The sequence below is a fragment of the Taurulus bubalis genome (genome assembly GCF_910589615.1).
Source record: "Taurulus bubalis genome assembly, chromosome: 1".
NCBI lineage: Eukaryota > Metazoa > Chordata > Actinopteri > Perciformes > Cottidae > Taurulus > Taurulus bubalis.
Genome location: NC_136589.1, coordinates 26,664,966 through 26,692,198, shown reverse-complemented (window position 1 = coordinate 26,692,198; position 27,233 = coordinate 26,664,966). Strand labels below are relative to the sequence as shown.

At 41.9% G+C, this 27,233-nt stretch overlaps 1 protein-coding gene across 1 annotated transcript in view; it reads right to left on the bottom strand.

Moving 5' to 3' along the window:
- Positions 1-27,233, bottom strand: part of LOC306741892 (receptor-type tyrosine-protein phosphatase mu) — a gene marked incomplete at its 5' end in the record, with an annotated part of 140,768 nt that overhangs the window by 16,377 nt on the left and 97,158 nt on the right. Inside the window, 7 exons of the mRNA XM_079224225.1 lie at positions 2,679-2,715; positions 7,486-7,562; positions 8,442-8,529; positions 12,460-12,653; positions 15,641-15,667; positions 16,321-16,401; positions 18,276-18,433. Of these exons, the coding sequence (XP_079080351.1) occupies positions 2,679-2,715; positions 7,486-7,562; positions 8,442-8,529; positions 12,460-12,653; positions 15,641-15,667; positions 16,321-16,401; positions 18,276-18,433 (662 nt within the window). The remainder of the gene's footprint in view (positions 1-2,678; positions 2,716-7,485; positions 7,563-8,441; positions 8,530-12,459; positions 12,654-15,640; positions 15,668-16,320; positions 16,402-18,275; positions 18,434-27,233) is intronic.

Sequence of the window (27,233 nt, the reverse complement as noted above, 5' to 3'; positions counted from 1 at the left end):
CAGTACTTCCAGCTGTCAGAGAGCTAATGCTGCCGCTGCAACCGAAGCTGTGTTTGGGAGTAGGCCTGTTCCTCCTCGGGTACGAGGAGTGTGACAGCTGCAAAAATCCCCCAGCCAGGTATGCCACAAAACTCCCGATCAACATGTGCGCACACATACACACACTCACAGACAAACACACATTCATTTCCCTTTTGCCCATTAATATTACATGCAGCAGACTTTGGCGTAATGTACACTTACTTATCATTGATTCTCTCTCTCTCTCTCTCTCTCTCTCTCTGCCTCCCTCTCTCTCTCTCTCTCTCTCTGCCTCCCTCTCTCTCTCTCTCTCTCTCTCTCCCTCTCTCTCTCTCTGTCTCTCTCTCTCTCTCTCTCTCTCTCTCTCTCTCTCTCTCTCTCTCTCTCTCTCTCTCTCTCTCCCCTTCCCCGTTGGGCTTTGAGATGTTAACCTGTAAATAATACAACTTTTGCGCTGCTGGTGACATTTGGTGCGTGTGAAGGAGGAGCAGAGAAGACCAGAGGGGAAAAGCTTGATGAAATTGAACCCTTTCCCGTGTTATGAATATTTTTCACATCACCAGCAGGAAGCAGGGACTTATCAGAGCTGTTTGCACTCCGGCATCAGTGTAATTCACAGTCTCGACCAGGAGGAAACTCATGTCTAATCGGTATTTAAACGATCCGCGGCACATAAAAATGGACAGAGGCAGGGCGGCGAACTGGGAGGGTCGAGCTGCATTCAATGCTCACTCTGCTAAGTAGGTGAGCTGCAGTTGGCATCTGTGAATTTCTGAGAGTCGGTTGCTGTATTGCTGCAGCAAAAAAGCCCTGGATAGGAGAATGACCTACATAATGAAGAGCCGTGCCAGGGTGATGAGGCTTTTATGGAATGACAGCTGTTCTACCTGCAGTTGTCACCTTGACAGAGCAAAGGGACTCATCAATAAACCCCCAACTAATGAGTGTCATTGTACTTTATAGCATAAGAGAACAGGGACAACGCAATCCCACACGTCTGCCATATTAAGCACATCCTCAACCACCCCCACAACCAATTTATGGCAACGATTTATTTTAGCTTATCCAGCACTATTGCGGGTATCATCATTTTCCGAGCTACCGCTGGTCCCAGTGGACTTGAGTGGAAGTGTCACTCACTGAAAAACTTTGCTGGGGGAGAGACTACTAACTCATTTTCAGCAACTGTGCCAATGCCCAGGTGCTCTTTTCAGGTGCTACAGTATGCAGTTTGTCTGACTGAAAGAGACACGTCTGTGTCTGGCTTTCCTGTCATCTCGGGCTGCTCTTTGCCTCAGTGTCAGCAGACTGAGCCTTCCTTCCTGTCAGTCTGCCGGAGCTGATGATGAATTATAAAAGGGCCTGCTCTCCCAGAGAATACAGATGTTTCCCCCCCGCCACACACACACACACACACACACAAACACACACACACACACACACGCACACACACACACACACACACACACACACACACACACACACACACACACACACACACACACACACACACACACACACACACACACACACAAGCACCTCCCCTCTTTTGTACTGGATGGCTCTACACGGTGCTTGATACTGTTGTTGGAAAGTGAAGACTTATTATGCAAGCTCAATGAGCAAACAGGGGCTAATTCATTTGAATTGAAACACGTTTGGCTTCTTTGACTGTTGATCTCCATATGCATATGTTTAAATGCTATATGGAATGCTTTTACTATAAGACAATTTCAGGATTGAATGTGCCCATTAAAGTGACTTGTTTTTGTAAATGGGAGTCCCGCAGTTGGCACTTCACAGGCGGCTTAGTTTTGAGTGTTTGACTCGGTGGTCAGTGTAAAGCGGGTTCTGTGCATAAAGATGGAGTGGCCGCTGCCTGATTGGTAAGCCATCTCTTTCTGAAGTAAGAGCAAACAGAGGGTTGTTTTAATTGAGACACTGAGGAAGCGAGGCAATGCACTAATAAACAGGTAATTATGCAACTCCCAGCTCCACCAAAGCAGATTGTGAATCCATTAAGGCCTCTTTGCAAAACCGCCTCTTTCTTTTTTTGTTCCCTTCCATCCACTGTTTTTTCTTCTTCTCTTTCTCCAAAGTAGTATGAAAAATCCCCGGTGTGTGGAAGTGAGGCTCTTGACGCAAAATTCATAACAATTAACCATCAATCAGACTTAACCTCTGGGGTCACGGTAAGTGCTCCTCGCCCTGAGAATCTGCCGGCCAGATTAACACAGTGACAAAATGTGCCTGTACATGTCAGCTAATCCATTTATTTATTCAGCTTTCTCCCAGACCGTCTGATTAATGGCTCCCACACCAACGATGGAAGGAAAGAGGGAAGAGACAACGAGAGAAAGCGTGCTGTTCTGCTTGCTCAGAGGTCCGTAAGTGTGTGTCGGCATATGTGTGTGTGTGTGTGTGTGTGTGTGTGTGTGTGTGTGCACTGAGCAGTACCAGATTCCCTGAACACACACTTGACTGAGCATCAAAGAGGAGTTTGCAAGAGCGTATGTAAACAACTATGGGGATGTTCGGAGAGATATTCCTGAACACCTGCACACATTCATCCCCCCAAGCAAACAACCTTAAATTCTCACCGCCCACTCATTGCAACCCAGAGTGCCTTGCAATTTCTTAGAACGTTTTATTCTTACCTTGAGTGGCGATGTAGTGATTTGGCCTGTGGTAGCCCTGAAAACAGACAAAAAGTGGGAGAAGAGTCACTTTACTTTCTTTCTACTCCAAGAAGACCAGCTGTCATGAAGCCGTCTCTCGAGGAAAACACACACTGTCTTCTGTCCTATGCATGCAAACACACACCACTGATCAGAACAGATTAACACATGGAATCCCAGTTAACAGTTTCAGATGTCCCATTTCTGGAGCAAAACATGGCTTCACTGTTGCTCCACTTTGAGAGGAATTGTTTAAAAAATGTGCCGCTTTCAAGAAACACTGTGCACAGTCTGGCTGCCAGCTGTTTGCTGCTGTACACCCATTCCCTTCTTTGGTTCAATATCTGACTGAGTGGGGAAAATGCACGACTGAGAGCTAGTGATGGATGCTGATGGATGCAAGATGCATAAACACTCTCCATCATAAATTATATATGCAGCACACCTCTGGAGTAAGCAGCCAGAGTGTAGATAATCCCCAAGATACAACTAACAGCACTGATCTTCACAATAGGCCCCTGGTTTCACGGATTACTCTAATCCCTTCAAGTTTTATTTGTCCAATTCCTTGTCTTCTCTCCAGAGATATGAGGCAGGAAACAAAACATTAGGACTTAAAGGCTCTTCCCCGGCCCTGCCTCCTCTTGATTGTCTTCTCCCCCCTTCCACCCACCCCTGCTGCTCTGCTTATCTCACTCATATTCAATTTAACTTGGACTGTGATTAACGCTCCTCCAATGAACGGAGGAAGACACAAAGGATATTTTCCTCACTCTCTCTCTCATCCACAGGGCTCTTTCAGCTCATTCAACTGTCCTCCATTTTTAATGACTTCTTTATCTCTGGACTGAGGAGGAGATTTGTTTGTGCTTTCATGTAAGTTCTGTCAAGTAAAGTGGAGGCCCAGCACACTGTCGGATTAGAGGGGAGAGACTGGAAGAAAGAAGGGCCCTGACAATGACTGTCAGGTGAGTAGAGCTTACTATAATTGGACTCGAGGCTTTTTAGAAGCATGTTAGGTACATAAGAATGTTTCTTCATGATCAACACAAAGAGATAAACACAGAAATGTCCATGTTGAAATTATTAATTGAACACGCTTTGTTTCCAGGAATGTGTCAATTACTAAAGGGGAATTAAATACGTGTTGTATTCTGCTGCATTGCTCGTAATAGCGATTACATTTACATTAATTCTTTCCAGTAAAATTGGGCTGGAGCATGTCTAAAATATGCAGCATGAAATGATTTTGCTTGTGGGCATGAATTCTTCTTTCAGCCTGAATATCATTAGATAGCCTACTTTTGCAAATCTGGGCTACCAACCCTATCACCTACAGTACAAAATACATCTTCCTTTGACAAATACAATTTGGTAAAATTCTGCCTCAGCTATGTTCAAGTATAACATAGGTATGCTCCACAGAAGTTCAAGGGGAGAGCAAGGCTGGGTATCAAAAAGAGCAACGTGAGAAACTGCCCTGATGCCCTAGAACTTAGGGGCAGTGTAAGCCCCAGATGTTTTATGTGTCAGTTGCTTTAAGGTAATTTCTTACGATTTTGTTGTTTTGCATGGGGCTTCAGTGTCTTGCTCAAGGACACTTCAACATGCGAAATTTAGGGAGACTGGGGATCGAACCGGCTACCTTGTGGTTTCAGGAAGAACACTCTCGCCATGAGCTACAGCTGCCCCAAAATGCACAACGAATGCACCATATAAACTAAAACTATAGGGGCTTAAGGTGTGTTCCGCAATAGCCGTCTTAGAGCAGTGGTTTCCAACCTGCCAGACAGGAACCCCCAATGCAGTCGCTACTTTTGTCTAATATTTCTTGTCTACCTCTGGGTATTTAAACCTCTTTAGGCCTAGAATAAATAATGTGTAGCAAAAAAAAATATCTTTACTGCTCGTGTTAACATTAAACTAAGATCTGTGTAACGTATCCTCTTACAACGGTTTGTAACGGTTTGTACGAGACTTCCAAGCACATTCTGCTTGGAATGTCCTGCGTTCAGTGAGCCTGCCCAAGGCTCTTTGGGGGTTTACAACTAAACACTGGTTAGGTTTAAAAAGAGATCGTGGTTTGGGTTAGAATCTCTACAGAAGTGACATTACTTAATTAATACAGAACTTACGTGACAAATTAGTCAACGGCCACTTCTAATTTTTTGGACGCATGCGTCCACTCCCATCACCTCCACACGCAGACTTTGTCGCTATGTGGATTACATACAAATTGATTACTAAAAGTGAATCTATTAGCAACACTTTCTCTCCATGTTTGAAAAGCTTCGTCGATATTGTCACACTCGTCTTCCTTGTTGTGAAGGCAGTTGTATGCAATGCTGGAATAGCAACCTTTCATCTGCTGTTGAATCAGGCTCCCACCCTCTGATGAGACATGCATGCACATCTGCATTTGTAGGACAGCCAATAGGAACACCCCCTGTCTGAAATGATCTGTGATTGGCCAAAGTCTCCCATCATAGGCTAGATTTCATGCCAATGCTGGCACAAACTGCTGTTGTAGACGGCTGTGTCAAAATAATTTACACCGTGCGTATTTATATCTAGATTGATCATGCTTCCGTTGTCAGGAATAGCTATTGCAGTGAAAACCGAATAAAATGTGTTGATGGTGAACACTGTGCAGACACATTTAGTTATAAAACGGTTTGCTGTTATGTTCAATATAAATGAAACTGTAAAGATATTTCATTACTGCATTATTTTAGTAAACTCTACACAACCCCAGCAAACCAGTGTTTGTCCTATGTGCACACAAACACGACTCTGCAGACAAAAGGCTATAACAATATGTTTCCTGCCTCCTAAATGCTTATGAAAATACTCAATCAGCTGCAGCAAAAAAGAAACATACCCCACTGGCTCTGCTTACTCGTACATGACTTGAAATAATCGACAGTATAATAGAAAACAATAACAAACACTGTGGGAAATGTTCTACACATAAGAGTTTATTGGGCAGGACAAGCTTCTAGATGGGTTAAAAAGCTTTCTGAAGAGCAAAAACATCATTACCCATCTGCCTGCATTTCTACTAAGTACTTTTTCAATGAAGCTGACAGTGCAGTGGAAATCCTTTTCAATCAGAGCCCTCTTTAATATGTGTGTATTCTTATCTTATAATGGGGACCTCTCTATTGTGAGTCTTCTCCGCAGCGCCCCTTTCACAGCATAATGGGCCATAAACTGAATAGTGGGAAAGGTAAATAATTTAAGCCCCCTGCATTTGCCGTGGCACACCTTGCATTATGAATTTATGTTTGAAGGCGTAACAAGAGATTACAAATTACCACATTAGAGGGGCGGGGGAAGAGAAGATGGGAGACAGAGTAAGAGTTCTCTCCCGAGCAGAAAACCACTTAGAGAGTCAGGTACATCACCAGGCCATTACACATGAAGCGGAAGCAGCTGTTTAAAGCGGCCAATGAGCTGCTGTGATTGGTCACATCCTGCTATTAACACTGTTATCAACAGCAAATCAGGTCAGATCAGGAGGTCCTATGTTGTGTGAGTTAAGTGGGTTGGATCTGTTTTCAACCAAAGGCATGTCTCATGCCACTTTTTAATGACTTTTACTTACTGTAAAGGTATGCTTAGTCACTTGAGTGCATGTAAGTGCTGTGGTACAAGTACTCTCCTGTGGTAGGAGTTATAACAAAACCTCTGGAGATAGCTACTGCATCTGCTTTGATTCACTTCTCTGCGTGAAGGTTTTTCAGTGTCTAACAGAGAAGAAGGCAGCCACCTTGGATGTGAAGCAGAGTCAGGCTGTATATTCTCAAGACCGTCCCAACCAGGAAAAGGACAACACTGGTTGCTTGTTAAATTGTATAAAGTGATCAGACGTATGAAGATGTCACATAATGACATAATGAGCACATCCAAGTGCTTTGGTGAATGTATACTGTTAAAGTGTCAAAATGCTCAATCTATGGTGAAATAAACCCTGAAAATGAGCATACTATGTCTACTTTACCATGACCACGATCCACTAAACTTAACCAAATAGTTGTCTCAACTTAACCAAACCTTGACTATAGAGGTAGAAAATCAGAAAGTGTTCACATGAATCATTGTCCGTCAAGGAAAAGCAAAGACAAATTATCTCATTTCGGGATGGTACATTGTTGGATATTTCTGGATTTCTTAATGGATATAAGTTAGTAAAAGTATATCCAGCAGTAGTTATAGTTGCCAAATGGATAGTTTGGACTTATTTTAGGCCCATTTCTGTATATGTAATTACATTTGTGGCATTAAAAGCACCATTTTGAGCTCTCTTTGTGTATCTTGTATTCTTTTTTCACTTTTATCCATCGTTATAACTTATAGCTTATTAATCATCCACGGAATTTCTTTTTCTTTTCTTCTCAGTTTTGGTTTTCACATCGTGTTCATGCTGTTGTTCAAAGCAAAGTCCAAAACTATAACCTCAGTATCCCCTGTGTGCTGGTTTGCCTTTTTTCTCTCCCAGCGCTGTCAGCCTCTGATCTTCATTCCTCTTAATATATCCAACGAATAGATTGATACAGCAGCCCTCTAAAGTTGAATATAAAGGCAGTGTGTGTGTGTGTGTGTGTGTGTGTGTGTGTGTGTGTGACTGTTTCTGTCTGTACGTGTGTGCGTCTGTGATGGGCAGGCAGTAGGGAATGCTTTGTCCCTCAGGCCCCCCGCTACGGCGGCACCAGCGCCCTCTCTCTCCCCGAGAGGAAGCGCAGTGACCTTTGCATTGGTGGCATTGGCTGGTGTGTGTACTTACATCAACGTAATTTGCATTAATGTAATCAGAGCTCTGTTCCCCCTCCAGGGCCTGCAGCCTGACACGGGAGTGATCATCTGGAAGAGAAGCAGAGAGGAAGAAACCAGCGTTGAATAAATCATATTAACGAGGGCATCAGGAGAAGAAAAGCGTGAGAGGGACAAAGAGACAGACAGTAAAAGAGAGGAACAGGAAGTGGTGATGGAGGAGTGACAACACTGGCATCATGCTGTGGCACAAATGAAAACAGAGGAAATGCAATATGGCTAATGTCATGTGACTGATCCTGGATGGCAAACACAATGATGCTGCTGTCAGTTTAAAACACTGATGATATGAAATTAGGAGAAAAAAGTATAATTCAAATAATTTTTCTGCAACTCACTGATTTTAGCTATTTGAAACTTGCTTAATAGAAAACCTTCAGAACATTATGCAGACACTAGAATAGCCTAAAACTCAACACAATCATTTTGAATATGAACATACATTCATGGTCAGACATATCAATAAAATGAAAACAATGCAGCCGTGACTCTAGATTGTGTTTATATTCAAAGAAATGGAATCTGTTGCAATTGTATCTTCTGTAAAATATTTTTAGTCCGAAGTTAGGAAATGTAACTTTAAAGTAATTTTATTCAAGGTTTATTTCTGTGACAGCAGTGATTAAAGAAGGTTTTGAACTGTCTGTCTAACATTTCTAACAAAATTGCAGAGGCATGTTATGTGCCATTATGCTGCATGGCTTATTTCTCATAACTGAAAAGACACTGCAGGAAGATGAATATAAAAGTAGATGGGAAAGGTCAAAGCTGCTCTCGTTGGCTGATAATAAAACTCTGTTTGAGCAGCTTACAGTTATCCAGAGTCACAAGCCTGGCCAATAAATCAGCCAGAAGAATGGGAACGGCACACAAAAATTCATGAGCGCTCAGGAGGTGCTTTGTACACACATGCAATAATATTCCCATATCGGTTCTTCATGCGGTTCTCATCCTTCTTGGCAGAGTCCCATGGCGCTGACTGTCCTTCAAAAAAGCTCTGAAAAGACAGAAAACAGAGAACAGAGAGGGGGAGATGAAATATGGTGTCATGTGTGAGCACTCTAAATGATAACCAGGCTAAAGAACACACTCTTCCTCTTTCAGCTCCACAAAAAAGGGAAAGGGAACATTGGCAATAGAAAAGAAGACACGGGGAGAGATATATTCACATCATTATTAGACATGAAACACTGAGAGGGTGGTGGATCCTGGGGAGCTGTGTCAAACAGCTAGTGCCATTAGGACAGAACCGGCGGGTGTCACACTCAAACCTCTCCCCCTGTACGCTCTGCCGGGCGGAGCCACCGCGGCGTCTGCCTGTCTGCCTCTTCTGAAGGACTCAATCAGCTCGTCGCGGGGAAAAATAAAGCCAGCTCATCGTCTGCAGATCAAAACTGCGCCGCTCAGATTACCCTCATGAAATATTTATCATCTCTCGCTGGGGAGATTTCCATTCTGATGGCACACCAGGCACAATTAAGCCAAATTATGAAAATACGTCTCCACTGCCAGTCCACCGCTGTTCAGTAGGGGCGGGTGGGGTTGGCTCCAAGCAGACTAGCCTGGACAAAAACATGTTATTGTTCTGGCTTTAAAATAGTCGGCTAATGCACATTTAAAAAGTCTGCTAATACATTAGAATGCAGACTATCTGAAAGTAAAGATTTGTAAGCATTTATCTGAGGTTTAACAGATTGTTCAGAGAGCTTCTTTTAGCGTCCCAAGCCAGTCTGAGAGAGCGAGGGGGCATTGTCTTCAATCATCAGTGTTCCAGGACTTGATAGTTTCATTCATCTCAGTGCTATACTGCAGGCAGCAGGCCGTTTGTCTCGCAAATAAAGGCCTTTCAGATACCACACAAGGAATCCAGAGGATTAGTTATTTCACTGAGAAACAGCTTTTATATGCTAAAAATATGTCTCATCCTGCCAGTGAAGATGGGAGCATGTCTCGGAGATGGATTACTTAGGCCTCTCCTCCTGTTGCAGTATGTCTTTAGTCAGCGCATTGGGCCAACGTCGTTCTCTCTGTCACTTTGAAGGATACAGGTCTAATATCAAGCATCTGAAGACAAATCATCTTCAAGCCAAAAGGCGTTACCTGCCAACTTTATAATAGTTCTCGCTTAAACTGAGTGACCCTGCCTGTCTCAGATGCTATTGTCTCATTCCTCCGACTGTTTAGAGGCTGAATTCATAAAAAAATTAATTATGCTGATAAAGTAGTTGTCCCATGAGGTAGAGATTATATGAAAGCTTTCAATTAAAAAGCTATATACCCAGACTGGGAATACTTCGTTGCCTAATTCTTTGGACAGTGATTGAAACTGCAGGCTACACCTGTATAAACTATTGCAGTAAAGGTTGGTGTTGTACTTCATTTTAGTGCATCTGCTGGTAGTTTTTCACCATCCTCAAATTATTCCTATTGGCGCAGATCCAAATTGGTATGTTTTTAATTACTAGCTACCTGCTGTACTCCAGTCCCAGCACTGCTCGGACCATAACCACTTTGAGTGAGTGAAAAGCACAATACTTTCTCTGCAAAACATCACTATGGGAACACCTTCATACAGTATAGTGACAACAGAGCACTTGATGTACAATACACACTATGGCAAAACAAAACATCAAATAGAAAACGGATGGAAACACAAAGAAGCAGAATTGTCGAGTGAGTTGTTTCTGAATTCATGATTTACTGTGTGAGAAAAGGAGACTCATTCAAATTGACTGTTGGAGCCTGTAGGTTTGCTCACAGTAGACTAGATGCAACACATTCACATGTAAGTCAACGTGCAGAATGATTTGGACATGCAAATATTTGGTGATAGTTTATATCAAAGATGGCTTTATGAAGCTTTTGCAAAGTATACAACATAAAGTGTGAAACGTGCAGTGTCAGATGTCATGTCATCTGTTTGGTCCAAATTGTAAATTAACTTTGGGATTTGGTGGGTTCGCCGATGTGATAATAAACACACTAATGAATTGGTAGACCCACACATACATTTGTAATTAACTAGTACAATGTCTGCAATTGCTGGTGGGAATAATGTTATCTTACAAAATATAACATTTCATTTTCTTTTTTTTTTACATTGTACTGGAGTGTTATGCTTTTGAAAAGCTTTATAAAGAAATATAAGCATTACGTTATGGAACATTTATGGATCTAACAGATTCTAATCATGAAAACAAGGTTTTACAGTGACATTGTAAAGACTTGACATTACAAGAAAAAAGGTTACTATTTCACACAATTTATCATCTGCAGACTATCAAATGCTTTGGTTACTGCTGTTGGTAAATGCCCTTTTCAGACGAGATCATAGATGCGAGATGATGTAATCCCACAGGGACTTAAAAAGCCGACAAGCACTATCCATCTGTCAAGTTTGTGACATCATCTACAAGTTTTAAAAAATCACAAATAACCAAAAGTATTGGCTTACCTCGTTTATCTGATCCAAAGTTAACGTACAGAATGGCATGGGTCAGAGAGAGATATAGTACAGTGTAAGTCAACAGGTTTAGATGTGCACTGGGCTCCATTCTCATCATCAATAATAAACGGTTAAAAAGGGCATTAACCTTAAGACAAGATTGATATGAAGAAGACAGCAGCGGAACACAACATACAAATGAATTGCTCTAGCCAAGTGAGAATGAGCTCCATTACACACTTTAAGCATCCCACGGGCCTTTTGTTTTACAACAGGCTGAGGACAGCTAGGTGACAACAGGGTAAGGGGATGGGGTCCAATCGTTCATTGTGGCGATACCTCCTTTTGATTGACTGTTATGCATCCATGCAATGCCGGCCGCGTGAACCTAAAACACCTTTATCCATAATGGATAAGACCCGGAGGGCAGCCCATAGCACTCCAGCCCTTCAATGATCTGATGCTGCAGGTAGCAATGGGAGGCTGCATTATTTAATTCTGCAGTCATCAGGGGGAAGTGGGGAGTTAATTACTGATAAATCTGGCCCGCACATAGTAAGAACTAAGTAGGGAGTGAGATGACGTGAGGGAGAGGAAAGCAAGGAAACAACGCAGGAGGAGTAAACAAGAAGAAATGACTGAAAAAGAGATGAAACAAAAGACAGGTAAAGGGAATGCATTCCACTGGGTGAAGAAAAAGATGTGATGTCTGATGGAAAGACTGGAGCGATACAGATGAGATATTTCAAAAGATGGATGTTAAAAGTATAGCTTGAAGCCTTTTTGCTACAGCGCGGCATCAGGGTGAGATGAGGCCGGCTGGACGTGGTGCTGAGGGATGGTGAGGAGGCTGGAGTGCCGCCAAGCCCTGCCAGCCTCCTCAACTAATGAGAGGAAATGAGAGTGATGCTCATCTGGGGCAAAATCTTTTGTCTTGGTGTCAGATTAGGAACGCTGTAATGTGACAACGGCCTTAAGAGAGCAGCAGGCGGACCCGATTCAAATGAAGGAGGGGACATGGCTAACACATAGCTAGCTGTTCCCTGCACTTTTGTGTGTGTGTGTGTGTGTGCGAGGGGGGGAGGAGGGGGCAGCGGGGGTTGCACTTCACGTTGGTCTACAGCTAAGTCTCTGAGGGGAACTGGGACAGCAACACACAGTGCACAGTGCTCGCTGCAAACAACAAGGAACAGATGAATAACAAAACGAATCACACCGTAAACACACAGACACGGGGTACATTAACAATTTATCATAAAAGTGCATCTGGGGAGAAACAAAACAGTTCTGCTGCGCGGTGCAAAACAGAGAGAGAGACAGACAGAAAGAGAGAAACAGGGACAGAGGCATGGGACCTTGCACCATGACACAAACAAAGCCCCGTATCAGACCGATACATATTTCTACTCAAAAATGTCTGTGGTGAAGTTACAAGTTTATCACCAGGCTTCATTTGGGTTTGCAACCTGGGTTACGTCCTACCTCGTACTCTTCCTTGAAGCCGTAGCCCTCGGCGCACTTCATCTGGGTGATGTGCTGGAGGAGGTCTGCCACGCGGATCGCCGGGTGCAGCTGACCCGTCTGGTACGGCACATCAACCGGCTCCCGCTTCCTCAGCGAGTGGGTGTGCGACTGCACCAGGCTGCTGGTGTCGCTGCCCATGTTCTGGCTCTCATCTGTGGTACACAACAACAGGGACAGGCCAAAGCAGGTCAGGACTGAGAGGTTGGAGCCAGCATCGCATGATCGGTATATTGGTATCATATACATACAGGTGACATAATGCTGGAAGCAGTAAATGGAAGTGGTATTTTACGAGTTAAATGGCATACGAAGCGGAGTTTGGTTGCCAAGGTGTTATCCCTCTTCCCCCATTTCATATCTCAGTTACAATTGTTCCCATTAACAGATGGCACATTATCTCATTTACTGTTAAGCATTATGTCACCACCCTCCAGATTGACAAACAACTCTCAACTAGTAATCTGTTTGTTATGGATGGTCACAACAACACAACATCATTGAGTAATAGGATGAGTCATGTGGTGGGAAGGTTCAGGTTCCATCTGTCTCAGTGTGTGGCTGGAAAATATGTAATATTACAGGCCTACTGTCAGACAGCATATATACATTAATATATAAGGCCCTTTAAGTACAGCACTTACACTATTAGCATTTAATATGGCTACTGTCAGAATAAAAGGAGTCAGCGGCACTCAACTGCAAGAAACAGTATAGAGCAGTTGTAAAAATCTGCATGAGGAGCTGTAAAACAACAAGTTTACTTCGTTTTTTTACTGGCAGTACTGTATGCTGGTTTGGGCTGCAGTTCATATTGAGAGTCAGAGTCCATTCCAGCACTTTCATACTGTAATCCAGTCAGTGGCAGACATGAGGCACAGATGCTGTGGGGAGCCAGCGGACGATGGAGGGTGTCCAGAAACATGGAAGAGGAGGATGTGAGTGGGTGCGGTGGGCCACAGTGAGCATGTTGCAGCAGGCACCGTCAGAAGCATCACACAGACACAGCGAGGATTCAACCCCTGCCACCCGTTCGTTCCCCGAAAAATGAAAACAAAAAATCAAACCTAAAAAAAATCAAATAAACAGGAGGGAAGCGGAGATGGGAGGAAAATGCATGGGGTGATGCTGCCATGGGGCACTGTACGTACTTTGACCATGCTAGGCTAATGGTGGCATGGTGGCATGGTGCGGAGGGTGGTGAGATGCTAACATGTCCACTGGTCATGCAATAAATGTCGTAATGTCCATGTCAGAAGCAGCCTCTCACTTTTGGCTTGCTTTCTGAGTAAACACCACCTCCTTCCCCCAAACCCAGGGCCCACTTGGGAAAACTTACCATTAATGGGCACTTTTTAGATAGCAGATAAATAGGAGGTTACGTATGTAAAGAGAAAGAGAGGAGAAGAGAGGAGAGAGGGGATAAGCAACAATACAGCATGATAACCTGTTACAGTAGAGTGTTTTAGAGCTACGCTACAGGGCAAGACCACATGCCTTCTCAGTCCAAATGGCCGAGGTAGAACGCCTAGTCAAGGGGGGATGTTGAGTGGATGGATGGGGCAATTTCAACAGTGCATGACAAAAGTAAAAGAACAAAACAAGGAAGTCATGGATTTCAAGGGAGAAATTAATGGTGAAATACTGGTCGTCTTAAAAACAAGTTGTAATTGTTTCACATCTGTGACTTGCATTTTTAATGATGCCAATACTTAAAAAAAAAAATGTATTCTGACATTTTGGATTTCTGTCTCCAATTGCTATAATTATATGTGCATGTGGTAGTGGTAACACCTGCATTTGTACCAAATCTATTTTTTTAAATAGGAGTGTGCGATAAAATCAAAAAAATTACCACTCCTTTATGATCTAATCAGTTTTGATCATTAACCTCAACTGATGAGACAATGCTGTGACTGAATGTGTTGCAACTGAAAGCATGTAACCTTTTCTGGCTGCGACAATTTCATGTTAATTGTTCCATGCTTCATTAAATGTGGAACTAACATAAGCAGCTGTCATACCATTGATGATGAAAGACACTGCTTTAAGTTGCAGTCATGTGGAGGAAAAAAAATTAAAAAGAAGCCCTCACTGCAAGTTTTGTTGGTATGGTGCTTGTGGTGGAGCAGGAGTAGAGTTGCTTATTGCATCTTTCTTCGTGGCCTTGAGTATTACATTATTACAGTTCTAGTGCCCCACTTAGCAGCTATATTATGTGCTCCTCTGGTATAAAAAAGCATCTGCTCGTTTAGGATGCTGCACTTTGGGCTGATGTGCATGTTCAACAAAAGCCAGTAATAATTAACCAAAGAACAAAATTCTTTTTTTTATAATTCTATTTTATCACTGAACAGGATGAATAAACACTGGCAAAACCAAAAACAAAAACAAGTAGGTCACTAGCAGTTAGCCAAAGGCATGGGGAGCGACATTAAAAAGAATAATAGAAAAGGTTGTTGTTTTGGAGGGAGGGAGGGGAGTAAAATGCGTAGTGAGGAGAGAGGGGAGGGAAGGCAGGCATTACAGCTAATGCAATACTTTAGATGTTCAGACCGAACGCATCCCGTTTTTGAGATTTTTGGTGAGGGGGCCAAGAGAGAGTGATTTTCTGTTTCCCCTCGCACACTGTTTAATTTCTGTTTGTGTCTCAGTGCAGCTGCTATGCCTTCAGCACACTGTAGCCTTGGCGCTGGGGTCAAACTGCCCCCCCACCCCCGTTGCCCCCCTTAGACACTCCTCCACATCCAGTCCACATGTCTGTCCATGCATATGAGAGGTCAAACATGTATGTGACATCACACGCACGACACGCAATGCGGATGGGATGGAGTGAAGCCAGCCTCAGCACAGGAGAGCCCCTCGTTTGACAAGGAGGGAGAGGAAGAGGAGGGGAAGGATGAGGAAGAGGGGGGGGGGGGGGGGGGGGAGCAGCAGGCAGGTATGAAGGTGAGGAAGCCATCTTTAGTAAAAGAGCCAACCAAACCAAAAATGGGGGGGAAAAAACAAAATCTGTGCTTTTTTTTCCTGACAGTTAAGTCTTCAAAACAGCCATCTTATGAACGTAATACACTGTAATTTTCTTCAACGTAGAAGTAAGAAGAAATAATCAACAGCAATGGTAAAAGAAAATGTGTCTCACCTAAGATAGCAGTTGGCACAAAGGGATCTGCTCATACCCCCAACAAGTGCAGAAGTTGGAGGAGGAAAGAGAATTGCAGTAAATGAAAGAAGCCAAGATAAATCCACAGAAAACAACAATAACAGAACATAACAGACAGTTTGGTTTCTTGCCATTTCCCAGAAAAGCTAATTATACACTACATTTAGTTGATTATAAATCTAGCTGCCCTTTACTTCATCTCATCAATGAGCTATGATCTGATTACATAAAACATACAATTAAGCATACTATTTGGAGAAATTAAAGTCATGATTGAACAGCTGAATTCCATCTTGGCAAAGTCATATACAACACTTTATGTTACAGCCACAGATGTAGAAGGGTGTAAACCCATCTAAAGTCAATTTATCTACCTTCTCATTTGTGAAATTGTTTTCTAATTTTTAAAGCACTTAAATTCATTCATACCACCTATTACTTTATTAGTATGTCATTTACATAGAAACAGGTCTTTCCATGAACATAAAACAATTTATTTCTGGTTTGATTGTCTCTTATTAACTCATCCCAACACTTCTGAAGGTTTCATGACATCTGGATATCACACCTTCTGGTTTCACTCTCCACCACTGCTTCTACAATAAATACTGCTCTGTTGACCAACAGGATTAGCGGGAGGAAATACAGTGTGTGTTTACCTGGGTAGTAGGCGTTGGTGGGGATGGAAGTACTGAGAGTGTTGGCTTTAGGTAGCGTGAAGGAAGAGGGTGATGATCCAGCTAGCCATGAAAAAAACAAACAGAACACAAGGCAGTCAATAGTCTAGCATTACATGGTGGATTTAGTCATCAAAACTGTAATTTAGGAGAAATAACAATACTGCAATGCAAATAATGTGTTATCATGTTTCATGATACTGCATCTATTAAAAATCAAACGCTTGAGTAAATGTACTAAATTTATAACCATAACTACTATTGACGTATTGTCATCTTCTCTCTTGACAGAGTAAGGATTCCTCATGCAGTATAAACAGAACCAGCTACCATGCTCACAGGGTTTGGGTTATCAGTGCAGTATGTTCAGCACTATAATCTGTCAGGCCGGGTGTTTTGAGCCCAAATGACACGATTGACAGCCACGTAAGGTCATGGGGAGCGTGAGAGGGCTTAGGTACAGTATTGAGGGCATTACACTGATAGACAGAGTCAAAAGTAATGCATTTAAATCATTTACGCTGGCAGACAGAGGGCCAGATTTGAACATCCACGCTAACAGACAGTTAATCAAGGTCAGAGCATCTTTGGGGCTCATCCCCTGCAGGGGTGTGGAGACAGAAGCTGCTGGGGAGTTTTAATCTGATGGTTTTGACTGGGATTATACCAGGTCAAGCCCTGGGTGCAGACAGCTGAGCTGTCGATCAACAAAGTATTAACTTTAACCTGGGACAAAGAAAATGAATGGGCTATGGCAACAGAGAACATTCAATATGTGTTGTGATTTTTCTTCTTGAATAGGAAACAACAGGGTGCTGAGTTTAGGACCTCGCAACAGACTTCTCAGTGTTCTTGTTTACTAGTAAGCTTTGAGGTCAGGTTTGGGAATTCAAGTTGCCTTGGTCATTGATAACAATATACAGGACTTCCTACAGGCTATTAGCACAGCAATACAGTATAGTGCTGGTATCAGCAACTTCCTAAAAATAAATTATTAATTTTGCTGACTTTAGTTACAAAGATAATTAGAGAAACTAAAGACATTTAAAAAGGGAATATGTAAAAAGAGTACAACCAACCCTTGAGGGCCTGCAAAGAAAAAACGAACAAGATCAAGATCTTTCTCAAAATCATATCATAATCTTTTTTGTCATATGAAAGTGAATTATATTCAACTGTTATGAAGAAGCTTGTTCCCTATTGGCTACCGATAACACTGGTAACAAGGGTAGATTTTCAAAAGCTACAACATCAACAGTCAAATCATTTGCGCCGGCTGAATAAAGTCTCAGATTGAACAAGGCAAAAGAAAACAAAGAGGCATTGAGACTGTTCTTCATTAAAAATCCATTTAACACTAATTTATGAAACTGGATGTGGTAAATTACAAAAAAAGGGATGGGGGGTACCTTTATCATGGTAAAAAGAAAAAGTCATACGGTCTCATAGAGTGTTGAGACATATTGTTCCACAATACTGAGATTTTTTTTGTAGCAAGAGTCAAAACAAATAATATAAAGAATAAGTCCTGATTTAAAAGCAAAGACAGATATTTCACACTGCAAATCAGGGTTTAATACAGTTTTTTCCCCCTGAATATGTGCCTAAATCCCCAGTTCACTTGGAAGAGTACCAAGACTCACATGTTTAGGTTGTCCCCGTATAATTATTTCCTGTGCAGTCAAGTCGGAATTATTTCTCACCTGACCAAACCAAATAAATTGCTTCCACCATGCTCGATGTGTATGAATGTAAAAGGCAGGTAGGCTGAAGCAGGGCCATCTTACCTCGGCCGTTGAGCGTGAGTGCACACTCACTGCGGCCGTTGAGCGTGAGCGCACACTCGCTGCGGGCGTTGAGCGTGAGAGCGCACTCGCTGCGGCCATTAAGAGTGAGCGCGCACTCGCTGCGGCCGTTGAGTGTGAGCGCGCACTCACTGCGGGTGTTCAGCGTGTGGTTGTGTGTGTCCATGAAGGACAGCGCCTCATCACAGTTGGTGCCCTGCTCCGTGTAGCTTTTGTCCATGGAGTTGACCATCACTGTCATCTCCTGGCGGGTGCTGTTCAGTGTCTCCTTACGCTTCTTGGCCAATTTCCTTTACAGGGGGAAGAGATAAAAACTAACAATCAGACTAAAGCAACAATGACTGTGCTTGAATTGATCTGATATGATAATGGAGGCAATGACTCATAGATGTAATGAGATGGCTGAGCTAATGTGCTCTGGGTTGTGGTCCTATTAGGCTTTATTAGACTCCAGATGCTTTTTCAAGGAGTGCAATATAAATCCTTGAGAATGTGGCAATGTGTGACACCCTAACCCAAATACATCAGGGGCCCTGATGATTTAAAATTAGTTATAGTATTTGGGGGCGGAAGAATGAGAGTTGTGAATGGTGAACTGAAACAGTCAACCTGCTTTTATTGACCTACTTTAGGTTGATATGCTGGAAACTTTGAACAATCTGTTCCAAATCAAACACCATTAAAGCATTGTGTATGAAGAGAACCCACAGAAAAAGAAACACACACACAAACACAGATGCACAAACACAGCACAGGTGGACTTTTCTTATTTAAAAGCAGCTGCCAAGCACACATCTCACCTGCTTCCCTTTGCTGACTGATTCCAGATTTAACATATAACGCTGTCGACGATCAGATCAATGTCTATATTCATGAACTGTTCACCCCGTATGCATCATGTGAGACTTTAAGGTCTTGGCCTGCTGTTTGTCTCTGTTCAAAACACACATCCAAGGGTCATGTTGTGTCCCCCGGCTCTGGAGCAGCCTCTCTATGGACATTAGACTGGTTACCATTATGGGCTGTTGTGGTCACTGTATGAAAACATTCATGTACACAGAATCTTTTCATTGACCTCGAAAAGTTCAATGAGTATTTGTGAACATGAGCTACTCTCTCTCAAAGCCATGCGTCTCAACCTTGTATGATCATCAAGTATAAAATATGTAACTGCTCCATAGACAATGACTGGGAGATTTTATGAACCCTCAGAAAAAGCAAATATTCCCCGAGAATATTTGCTTCTTCATTATCTAAATGAGCTTCATTCTATTATAGTGTTCTCAGTTGTTATAGTGTTCAGAAGATTCCCCCGGGTCCTCTCAGTGCTGTTGTTTTTTTTTTTTTGGTTCATGTTTATTTATTTAGTTGTGCTGTCTAAGACAATAGGAATAAAAGGCACAGATTTTGAAAATGGGCGTAGTTGCCCTTTAAAACAAGTTGGACTCAAGAAAACATTAGCTTCAACAACAGTTCAATTGCTGCAAATCACTGAATACAAATACCAAAAGATTTGGAAACCTTGAGATTTTAGTTGATAACAGTTTCCCTCTAATATTCCAACCTCCGACTCTGCAGAAGTCTCTTAAGACCCAGAAATAGAAGCCACTTATAAATAACGCATCACATTATCACTCTGAGCAGTTAAACCTACACATTTTCCACAGCGGTTTCACAACAGAAAAACGGCAACCAGCTTGAGCGAGAACATACTGTAAGCCAGAGCCATATCTGATGTCTGCCACTGCTCTGTAGCTAGAGGGGAGCGAGCGGTGTAAAAATTAACTATGGTAGCCCTCACACTGATACTCGCACTTTGTTACTCTCTGTGTGACCCCTCTCCCTATTTGAATTGCAGTCTCTCTCACAGACAACTGCGGTCTAATGATGCACTCCTGCTGCTTTGTTTTCGCAAATCTCTTCTGTTTATTCAATTTTGACGCTGTCTGGTGCCATATGGCAACAGGCCCCCGCTGCCTTCAAACAGTCATTTGCTCTGAAGGCCGCGACGTGAGGCTAATAGTGGATCCGTTCTTCAGAAGGCAAAGTGACAAAGTAGTGACATTTTCATCTGCCGGACTCACTTTTTGTCTTTAATCTGCAATTAGAGTGGGGAACAATATGGAAATCTTGTCTCTTGCCTTACGTTATAGTTTCATATTGTAATAAGGAGGAGGGAGGCAGGGAGGGGAAGCTGTATGTACCCGAGGCAATATTAAGAATGATTTGATACTGTGTGCACTCATGGGGAAGACTATTAAGAACCACTATAATCCCAGGTTTTAATTCTGTATCCCTGTTCTTATTTCTGTCTCTGTTAGGACTCGGATTTCCGCTTTCCTGGCCTGTGTAACAGCTGAAGAATAAGCGTTGGAGATAAACGAGGATGCACAGACACCAGTGCCAAAATGAGGAAAGCACCGGCAATACTGGGATGTTTGCACGGCACCGTGGGTGTTAGATGAAGATTAATTGGCATGCTATTCTCTCCTCATTTGTAAGAGGGGGAAATTTAATGATAGATGACTATATTACAGGGTCTGATGTGCTGACAGAGATAGTACGAGGAAGTGTACATTGGAGTGTTTGTGCATCTTGATGAATGTGACCATTTATCATATCCCCTGGTAGTTAGCATAAAGCTACATGCGAGAGATCCCAACAAAACATCTATAGGGCTGATTGCTTGCAGCCATGCCCAACACTAAAATCGGAATGTTTTTTGAACAGCAGTGAATGTGCATCTGAAGGGGGAAGAGACAGACAGATGGCAGAGGTGTTTGGGGAAGTAAAGACTGAGCAAACACTCCAGGTGACTATATTAGGCAACTCTCATTAGAGGGATTGTCTGCAGTTCTGTACATGACAGCCGTGGCATATCTCGGATCTAAGTGATCAGAGCTCCTAACTCCGCGAGTTCAGCTATCACAAAAAGGAAGCTGCGTGAATTGTATGTCTGTGTGTGTTTGCCGGAATCTCTGTTCTGTGGGAGGTGATGCTGCGGCAACTTCTAAAACAAGAGCTTCAAAACCTCAAGCTCAGCATGGTGGGCCTCATTTCAGCGGTAGAACCGCCTAAACCTTGTGACATTGGGACAAAGAAGGCTTCATTAGACGATCCACACACATCCGCAGTGTATGGGTGTGTGAGTGTGTGTGTGTGTGTGTGTGTGTGTGTGCGTGTTAGATGACTGACACGCAGCTGGGAGGGGCAACAGAAGCGTCTTTGATTCACCCAGTGGGTGAGTCGTTGTTTGCACTGTGTCTCATTTCAAACTTCTCTCCATCTTTAACACATTCTTCCATGAGGTCATCCCTCATATAGCCATTCCTCCATCTATATATTTACTTTAGTACAAAATTACAAAGAACTGATAGAAACATATTTTTTTCTTACAGACTCTATTCAGGGAGGCACAATACTTGTTTATCTACTAAGTTGATTGCTTCATCAATTCATCAATCCAGTGGGGTTTTTGTCTTCAATAAAATGAAGATTGTCCTTCATAATTCTTCATTTAAATTTATTTCTTTTTTTTTTTAAATTTAAATGTCTTTTTTAGCTCCTCATCCATCCAGAGAAATAATTGAATTGAACACAAAAATAGCACTGAAGGAGTGCAATGACCAAAAAAGTAGCATTATGTTTACTAGCATAGTGAAGGGGTTTGAATTATTTAGGATTTTAAAGGTTCTATATACCATATTTAACAACTATCTGCGATGTAAAGTTATACTGGAGTAATGTCCACATGAGCAGTGTCTGCCGACAGATCAGCCTTTTGGGGCAAGCGGACATTCTTTTCCGTGTGCTGGCCATTTTTCCCAGTCCGATTAGCAACTTGAGATGCAAGACTGGAATTAGAGTTGAGAGATGACATGTCGCTAATTTAAAACCAATAAAAAGCGAAATCATCGTCAGACGATAGCCAGCGACTTCCAAGATTGTGTGGAGGCCAAAGCGTTCCGCCTCTTTTTCTCTTCATACACACTGTTTACCTGCATTTAACCAAAGACTGTACTCCTCCGACTACAATCAAAAACCAGAACTCTTCCGATGCCAGAAGCTTGTCCTGTTGCCTTCAGATTCTACAAATGATAAGGGTCTGTTTTATAGAGATTATGTGTGTTGTAATACGTGTTTCCCCCTTGCTTTGTTGACAGAGCAATACAATGATTACATTCTCAAAAATGTTGGTATGTTGTCCAAGAAAAATTAGAGAATTTTGCAACAATTTGTTCGTAACATTTAGTATCTGTAAAATGACCATTTATTGGGTGTCTCGAAATGTGTCTCTCTAGCACTGTCGGTATTATTCAAATATATGTTACATGCAGTTCAGTAAGTAGCTGACGAGAGCAACTTTGTACAGTATAGTGCCAAACTGTGACAAGCAGATGCTTTGAAAATGCCTCATGTTAAAATGTATGCACAGAAACTTCATCATTCCATGCATGACATCCCTTCATCCCGCTGCTCTTCCTCTCTCCCCTTCCTCATAAACATTCAGAGCTCGTAGGTGCAAAAATCTGCTAGGCTTGTACCAATTAATGTGATTCTTGCTGCATGTTCGGCTTGTAAGGTTTAATGATGGTATTTGCCCTGAGCACATTGTGTTAAACATGGTGCGCTTAGTAGGCCTCCCATGAATGATGATTTGTAAGACTGTGTGTGTTTTCAGTCAAATTTAAACATTTTAAACAATTGTTATCCCTTCTGGATATATCATTGAAAAAGTGTGATAAATTACGGTATGGAAAGTGACATACACGTTTGTTTACCAAGGGCCACTCAATTAAATGTATCCACTCATCATAACATCAGGGATTTATGATAAAAGTGACCACCTGCCAGATGGAAATGGAACTGGTCTCTCCCGAATGAAATATTGTTTCATAAAATGATAAAACAGAAGAAACATCAAGCATAACACCAATATTTATAGACTAGATTCATGAGTAGATATTTTGTGAAAACAAACACATTTTTATAATTCTTTTTTTAATGTAATTAAACTCCCTCTGCTGTGTCAGGGCAGAAAAACGTCAAACAGCATTCAGTGTGGTTGCAGATTGCAACCGACTGGATTCCCCTCCGCTCAGTCCTCCCCTGCCAGGGCCACGGTAACGTGAGCCGCTGAGTGTACCCGTGGTAACACTGCTGTATATTTCAGGCCTTGCTCAACAGATTCAGACGGTGACTAGCGTTACCATGACTTTGTTGGAGATCTACAGTGGTGTTGGGTCTCTGCAGAGCTCCATCCCCGGTTTTAGTCCAGAAACACATCTGCTGTATGTTTGCCATATCAACGTATAAGGCGATGAAATGCAGATGTTGTATTAACAACTTGTTTCCACTGCACCCAAAACTGTTATTGAGGGTCTAAAGCTTTTTGCTGAAAACAGCTGTCTGCTGTGACTGGACACTAAGAGCAGGGAGTGTTAACCAGAACAGTGAAGTTGTTGATGCAACTCCAAAGGCCGACATTTGTTTGATAGTACAGGAAACAGATGTGTCTAGATTCAGTTCCCTTGTAGCCACATTAGTACAGTGCCTACTGAAAGGTCAAACCTCCATCTTTCTATGTCTTACAGTGTAATACAACTATTTACATGTTTGTCTCTTTCTAGTTAAATCTTAAAGTTGTATAGGGTTTCCACTGAAGGATTAGTTTAGCATTATCTTACATGATGAGAATACTATATTGGTAATTATACAGATGATATCATCACAGTCAAATCACATACCTGTGGTTTGAGGAGCACTAGACAAGCCTGACAAATCAGTCACAAAGTGATACAATAAGTCTGCTTGTATTTAACATTCCTGCTACTTGATGGATGAATCCAACACTCGTGGGAATAAAGACCCAATCGAAAGCCTTGCCCTCTGCCATTGATCTCTCTTGTCCCCACCATCAGTCGAAGCTGCCTGTACGGCCACCTGATTAAAGGACGGTCATATATTTGATCACACATGTAACTGCATCCCTAATGAGCGCTCTGACTGATGTTATGTGTTGGGAGCTATCCCCCGCAGCCACCTCTGGCAATGTACCGAAAGTGCATATTTTGGCAACTGCAGGATGTTCTCATGCCTTTAAAAGACTTTGATGAATGCATGAGAGCATTAATGGGGTTCATCAATCATAGAGGTGTTGTAATCTCATGGCTGGCAAGAAGGCTGTCATCAGAGCTACAGATGAACGCTCCAGAGGAGAGTATATTAAGAAAGCAGTCTATAATTGATTTGATAATATAAACTTTGGGTTCATGCAACATAATAGTTATATTTGTTTCTGAGCAGACCTTAAATACCCTAAGAGTATAGTAACGTTAGGGGTAAAAGGACTAAACATCTGTTTTACAGAGCAACTCTCTGGTTAAATGCAACATCATCAGCTCATGCCTCAACACCTCAAGGCGCAAATCATCTTTCCAATTAGCTAACATGGTTCTATACTCCCCGGACTTGAATTGCTTCCTCATGCCGACCAATGACACAAGAGACAGGTATGAAGAGAATATGGAAAGATAGGAGGAAGATGGTGGAGGTGTTACTGAATAGTACATCCATGCTCACTAAATAACGATTGCGATGAAGATAGGAATATTTAATGTAAAATATGGTCTATTCAGCCTATATTCATTTTTTTTACTTATTATAGTTTAATTATTTTATTCTCATTCTTTGTTATTTTATATATTTGATCATAATTCTTAAATTAACATAAATAAATACAATCTCATGTACCTCCTGCAGTACTCCAACGTACCCCTGGGGTTACTAGAACCGCCGTTTGAGAAAGAAAACTCTCTCAAATCTTAATTTAATTTGTTGTCTAGTGAATTTCACCCTTTGAAATAATGTATTACACCTTAGCCATTCCTAAATAAATGGTTTAAATGGGCATCTTGCATGTCAAAATGCTGCAGTTTAGATTTTCCATTATAGAAGTTGCGCAGAGGACAATATCACTTGTTACAGAAGATTCAGGAATCTGAGGAGCTCTTTTAATGTATTTATTCCCACATTCTCTCAGCATGTTCTATTATCTATTAGCATTTGCTGCTGTCATGACACGTTTCCAAATGGGGATTATTACTCCTGATCCAACTGTATATTATGTTGTAATCTTGTCAACTTTAGACAGGAGTCTCAAAATTCGCACCCTTCTCTTTCCCTTTAAAAAAAAAAATCTAAACAGTAAAACCCCCAATTTATTTTGATGCATGAGACTGTAGAAAAACGTGGCCCTGATGCTGTTCAAGTCACACACACATTAATGTTTAAACGGACACGATTTGTCTTAACTACTCAAACACATCATGTTAAGTGTTAGGAGCCAGAATATCCAATTGGTAAATCTAAAACCTGTCAATCAAAGCAAATACGCCTCAAAACAAACTTGTCTTTAAGGCGTTGTGCCCTTCAAATGGAAGAATAATTTTCTAAGTCATTACCAGAACACGTCTGAGAATGATCTATTAGATCTGTAACTTCCTGTGAAAATAATTCATTCACTTTTAATTGTAGACTTTCATATTTATGCAAATTTCCAATTATCCAAGAAAACCATTTGAATGTAACACTTAAAATAACAAAACTGATACTTTGATTGTTTCACTGACAACCTGCTTAGCTCGGTCAATGTGTGTGCTCAGCTTTGATGACACTACTCCTCCAAGTCATTGGGGCCTACTATCCAAGTCAGCTGTGATCTGAGATGAGTGACATGCAGGGTATTCAGAGTCGTATTATCTCCAGGTGCATTCTGAGATGTTCTTTGATGTGAGGCTGCCTCCATTCTCTCCTCTCATCACAGCCATCTCAAGACAGATTAGTCGGCATCCATCACAAAGAGTGCACAGAGGGAGCCTGTGAGCTACAGCAGTGACGGCAGAGCTGCAGAATAAGCTTCTTTACCATTCAGAGGTAGGACTTGGAATTATCGGTTCTATTAAGAGCGAATGCAGCAGCACTACGGCTCTTGTTTTATGATGTTGGAGACATCTAAATAGAAAGGAGGTTATTCTGTGATCACATCAGCTTGTTCAACAGGGAAGCAAACGCCTTGTCAGCTTAAGACACAACTCCACCATCACCATAGAATCAATGGGATGGAGGTGCAATAACAAAAAAAGAACATGCTGGCAAAAAGGGAAGAAAAGCACGAGATCGTTTGATGACAGAATGAGAGTATGGAGTAGGTGTAGAGAAAGACTAGAAATTATCACATGCATATAGAGCCAAATTGATAAGATCACAATGTTAGCTCATGCTTTCATTTTAAGTGTAACAACAATAAATATGGTCAATCCAACATAGCTATTGAGTGCATTTTGCAGAGTGTATAGATAAGTGTTCAAAATGTGAAATATTTGGACTAGCTCATTGAGGTTCTGGGCACAACTAAGGCATAGATTAACTTAGATTCACTGTGATACGCACTTAAAAAAAAATCTAACTTTGACAAGTCAACAGAGATGAAATCATCGGAGGCGAATGAAAAATTCACACTCAGTAAAAATGCAGTAGCTCTTGCATTGATTTTTTTTTCGTTCACAAGATGCGTTTGGCAGCCGTACAATCATTAAGGCAGTTTAGTTCATCATTTGATAAACAAACTCCTTAAAAGTCGAGCAGAAATACTGCTTGCACTAACATTTAAGTGGCAGGTTTATGTCGTGGGGGTGTAGCTTTCGTGCTTTTGTCAGAAGTCGTGCCAATGTGACATACAGTATGATGTGCTCGTCATGTGGAGATGCATTGGAGTGGCGTCCTCCGTTTCCTCCAGCAGAGATTACAGTTGGGCCTCTGTAATAGCTCTGAGCAGGAGGAGGATGACATGGCTCTTTGCATGCATGGGAAACAGCATGTGGGTGAGAAGCATGGCACTAACATTACACAAAGTGGTTACTTACAGGTAGTAAGTGTAGGAGTGATAGGTTCTTCTGCCGAGTGGGGTGGTGGTAGGATTAAAGCAGTGGAGGAGGGAGGGGATGGAATGAAAAGGAAAGAAAAAGTAAAAATATATTAATGTTTGAAAAAAGAGTAGAAATGAACAAAATTAGATATGGTGGCATATGT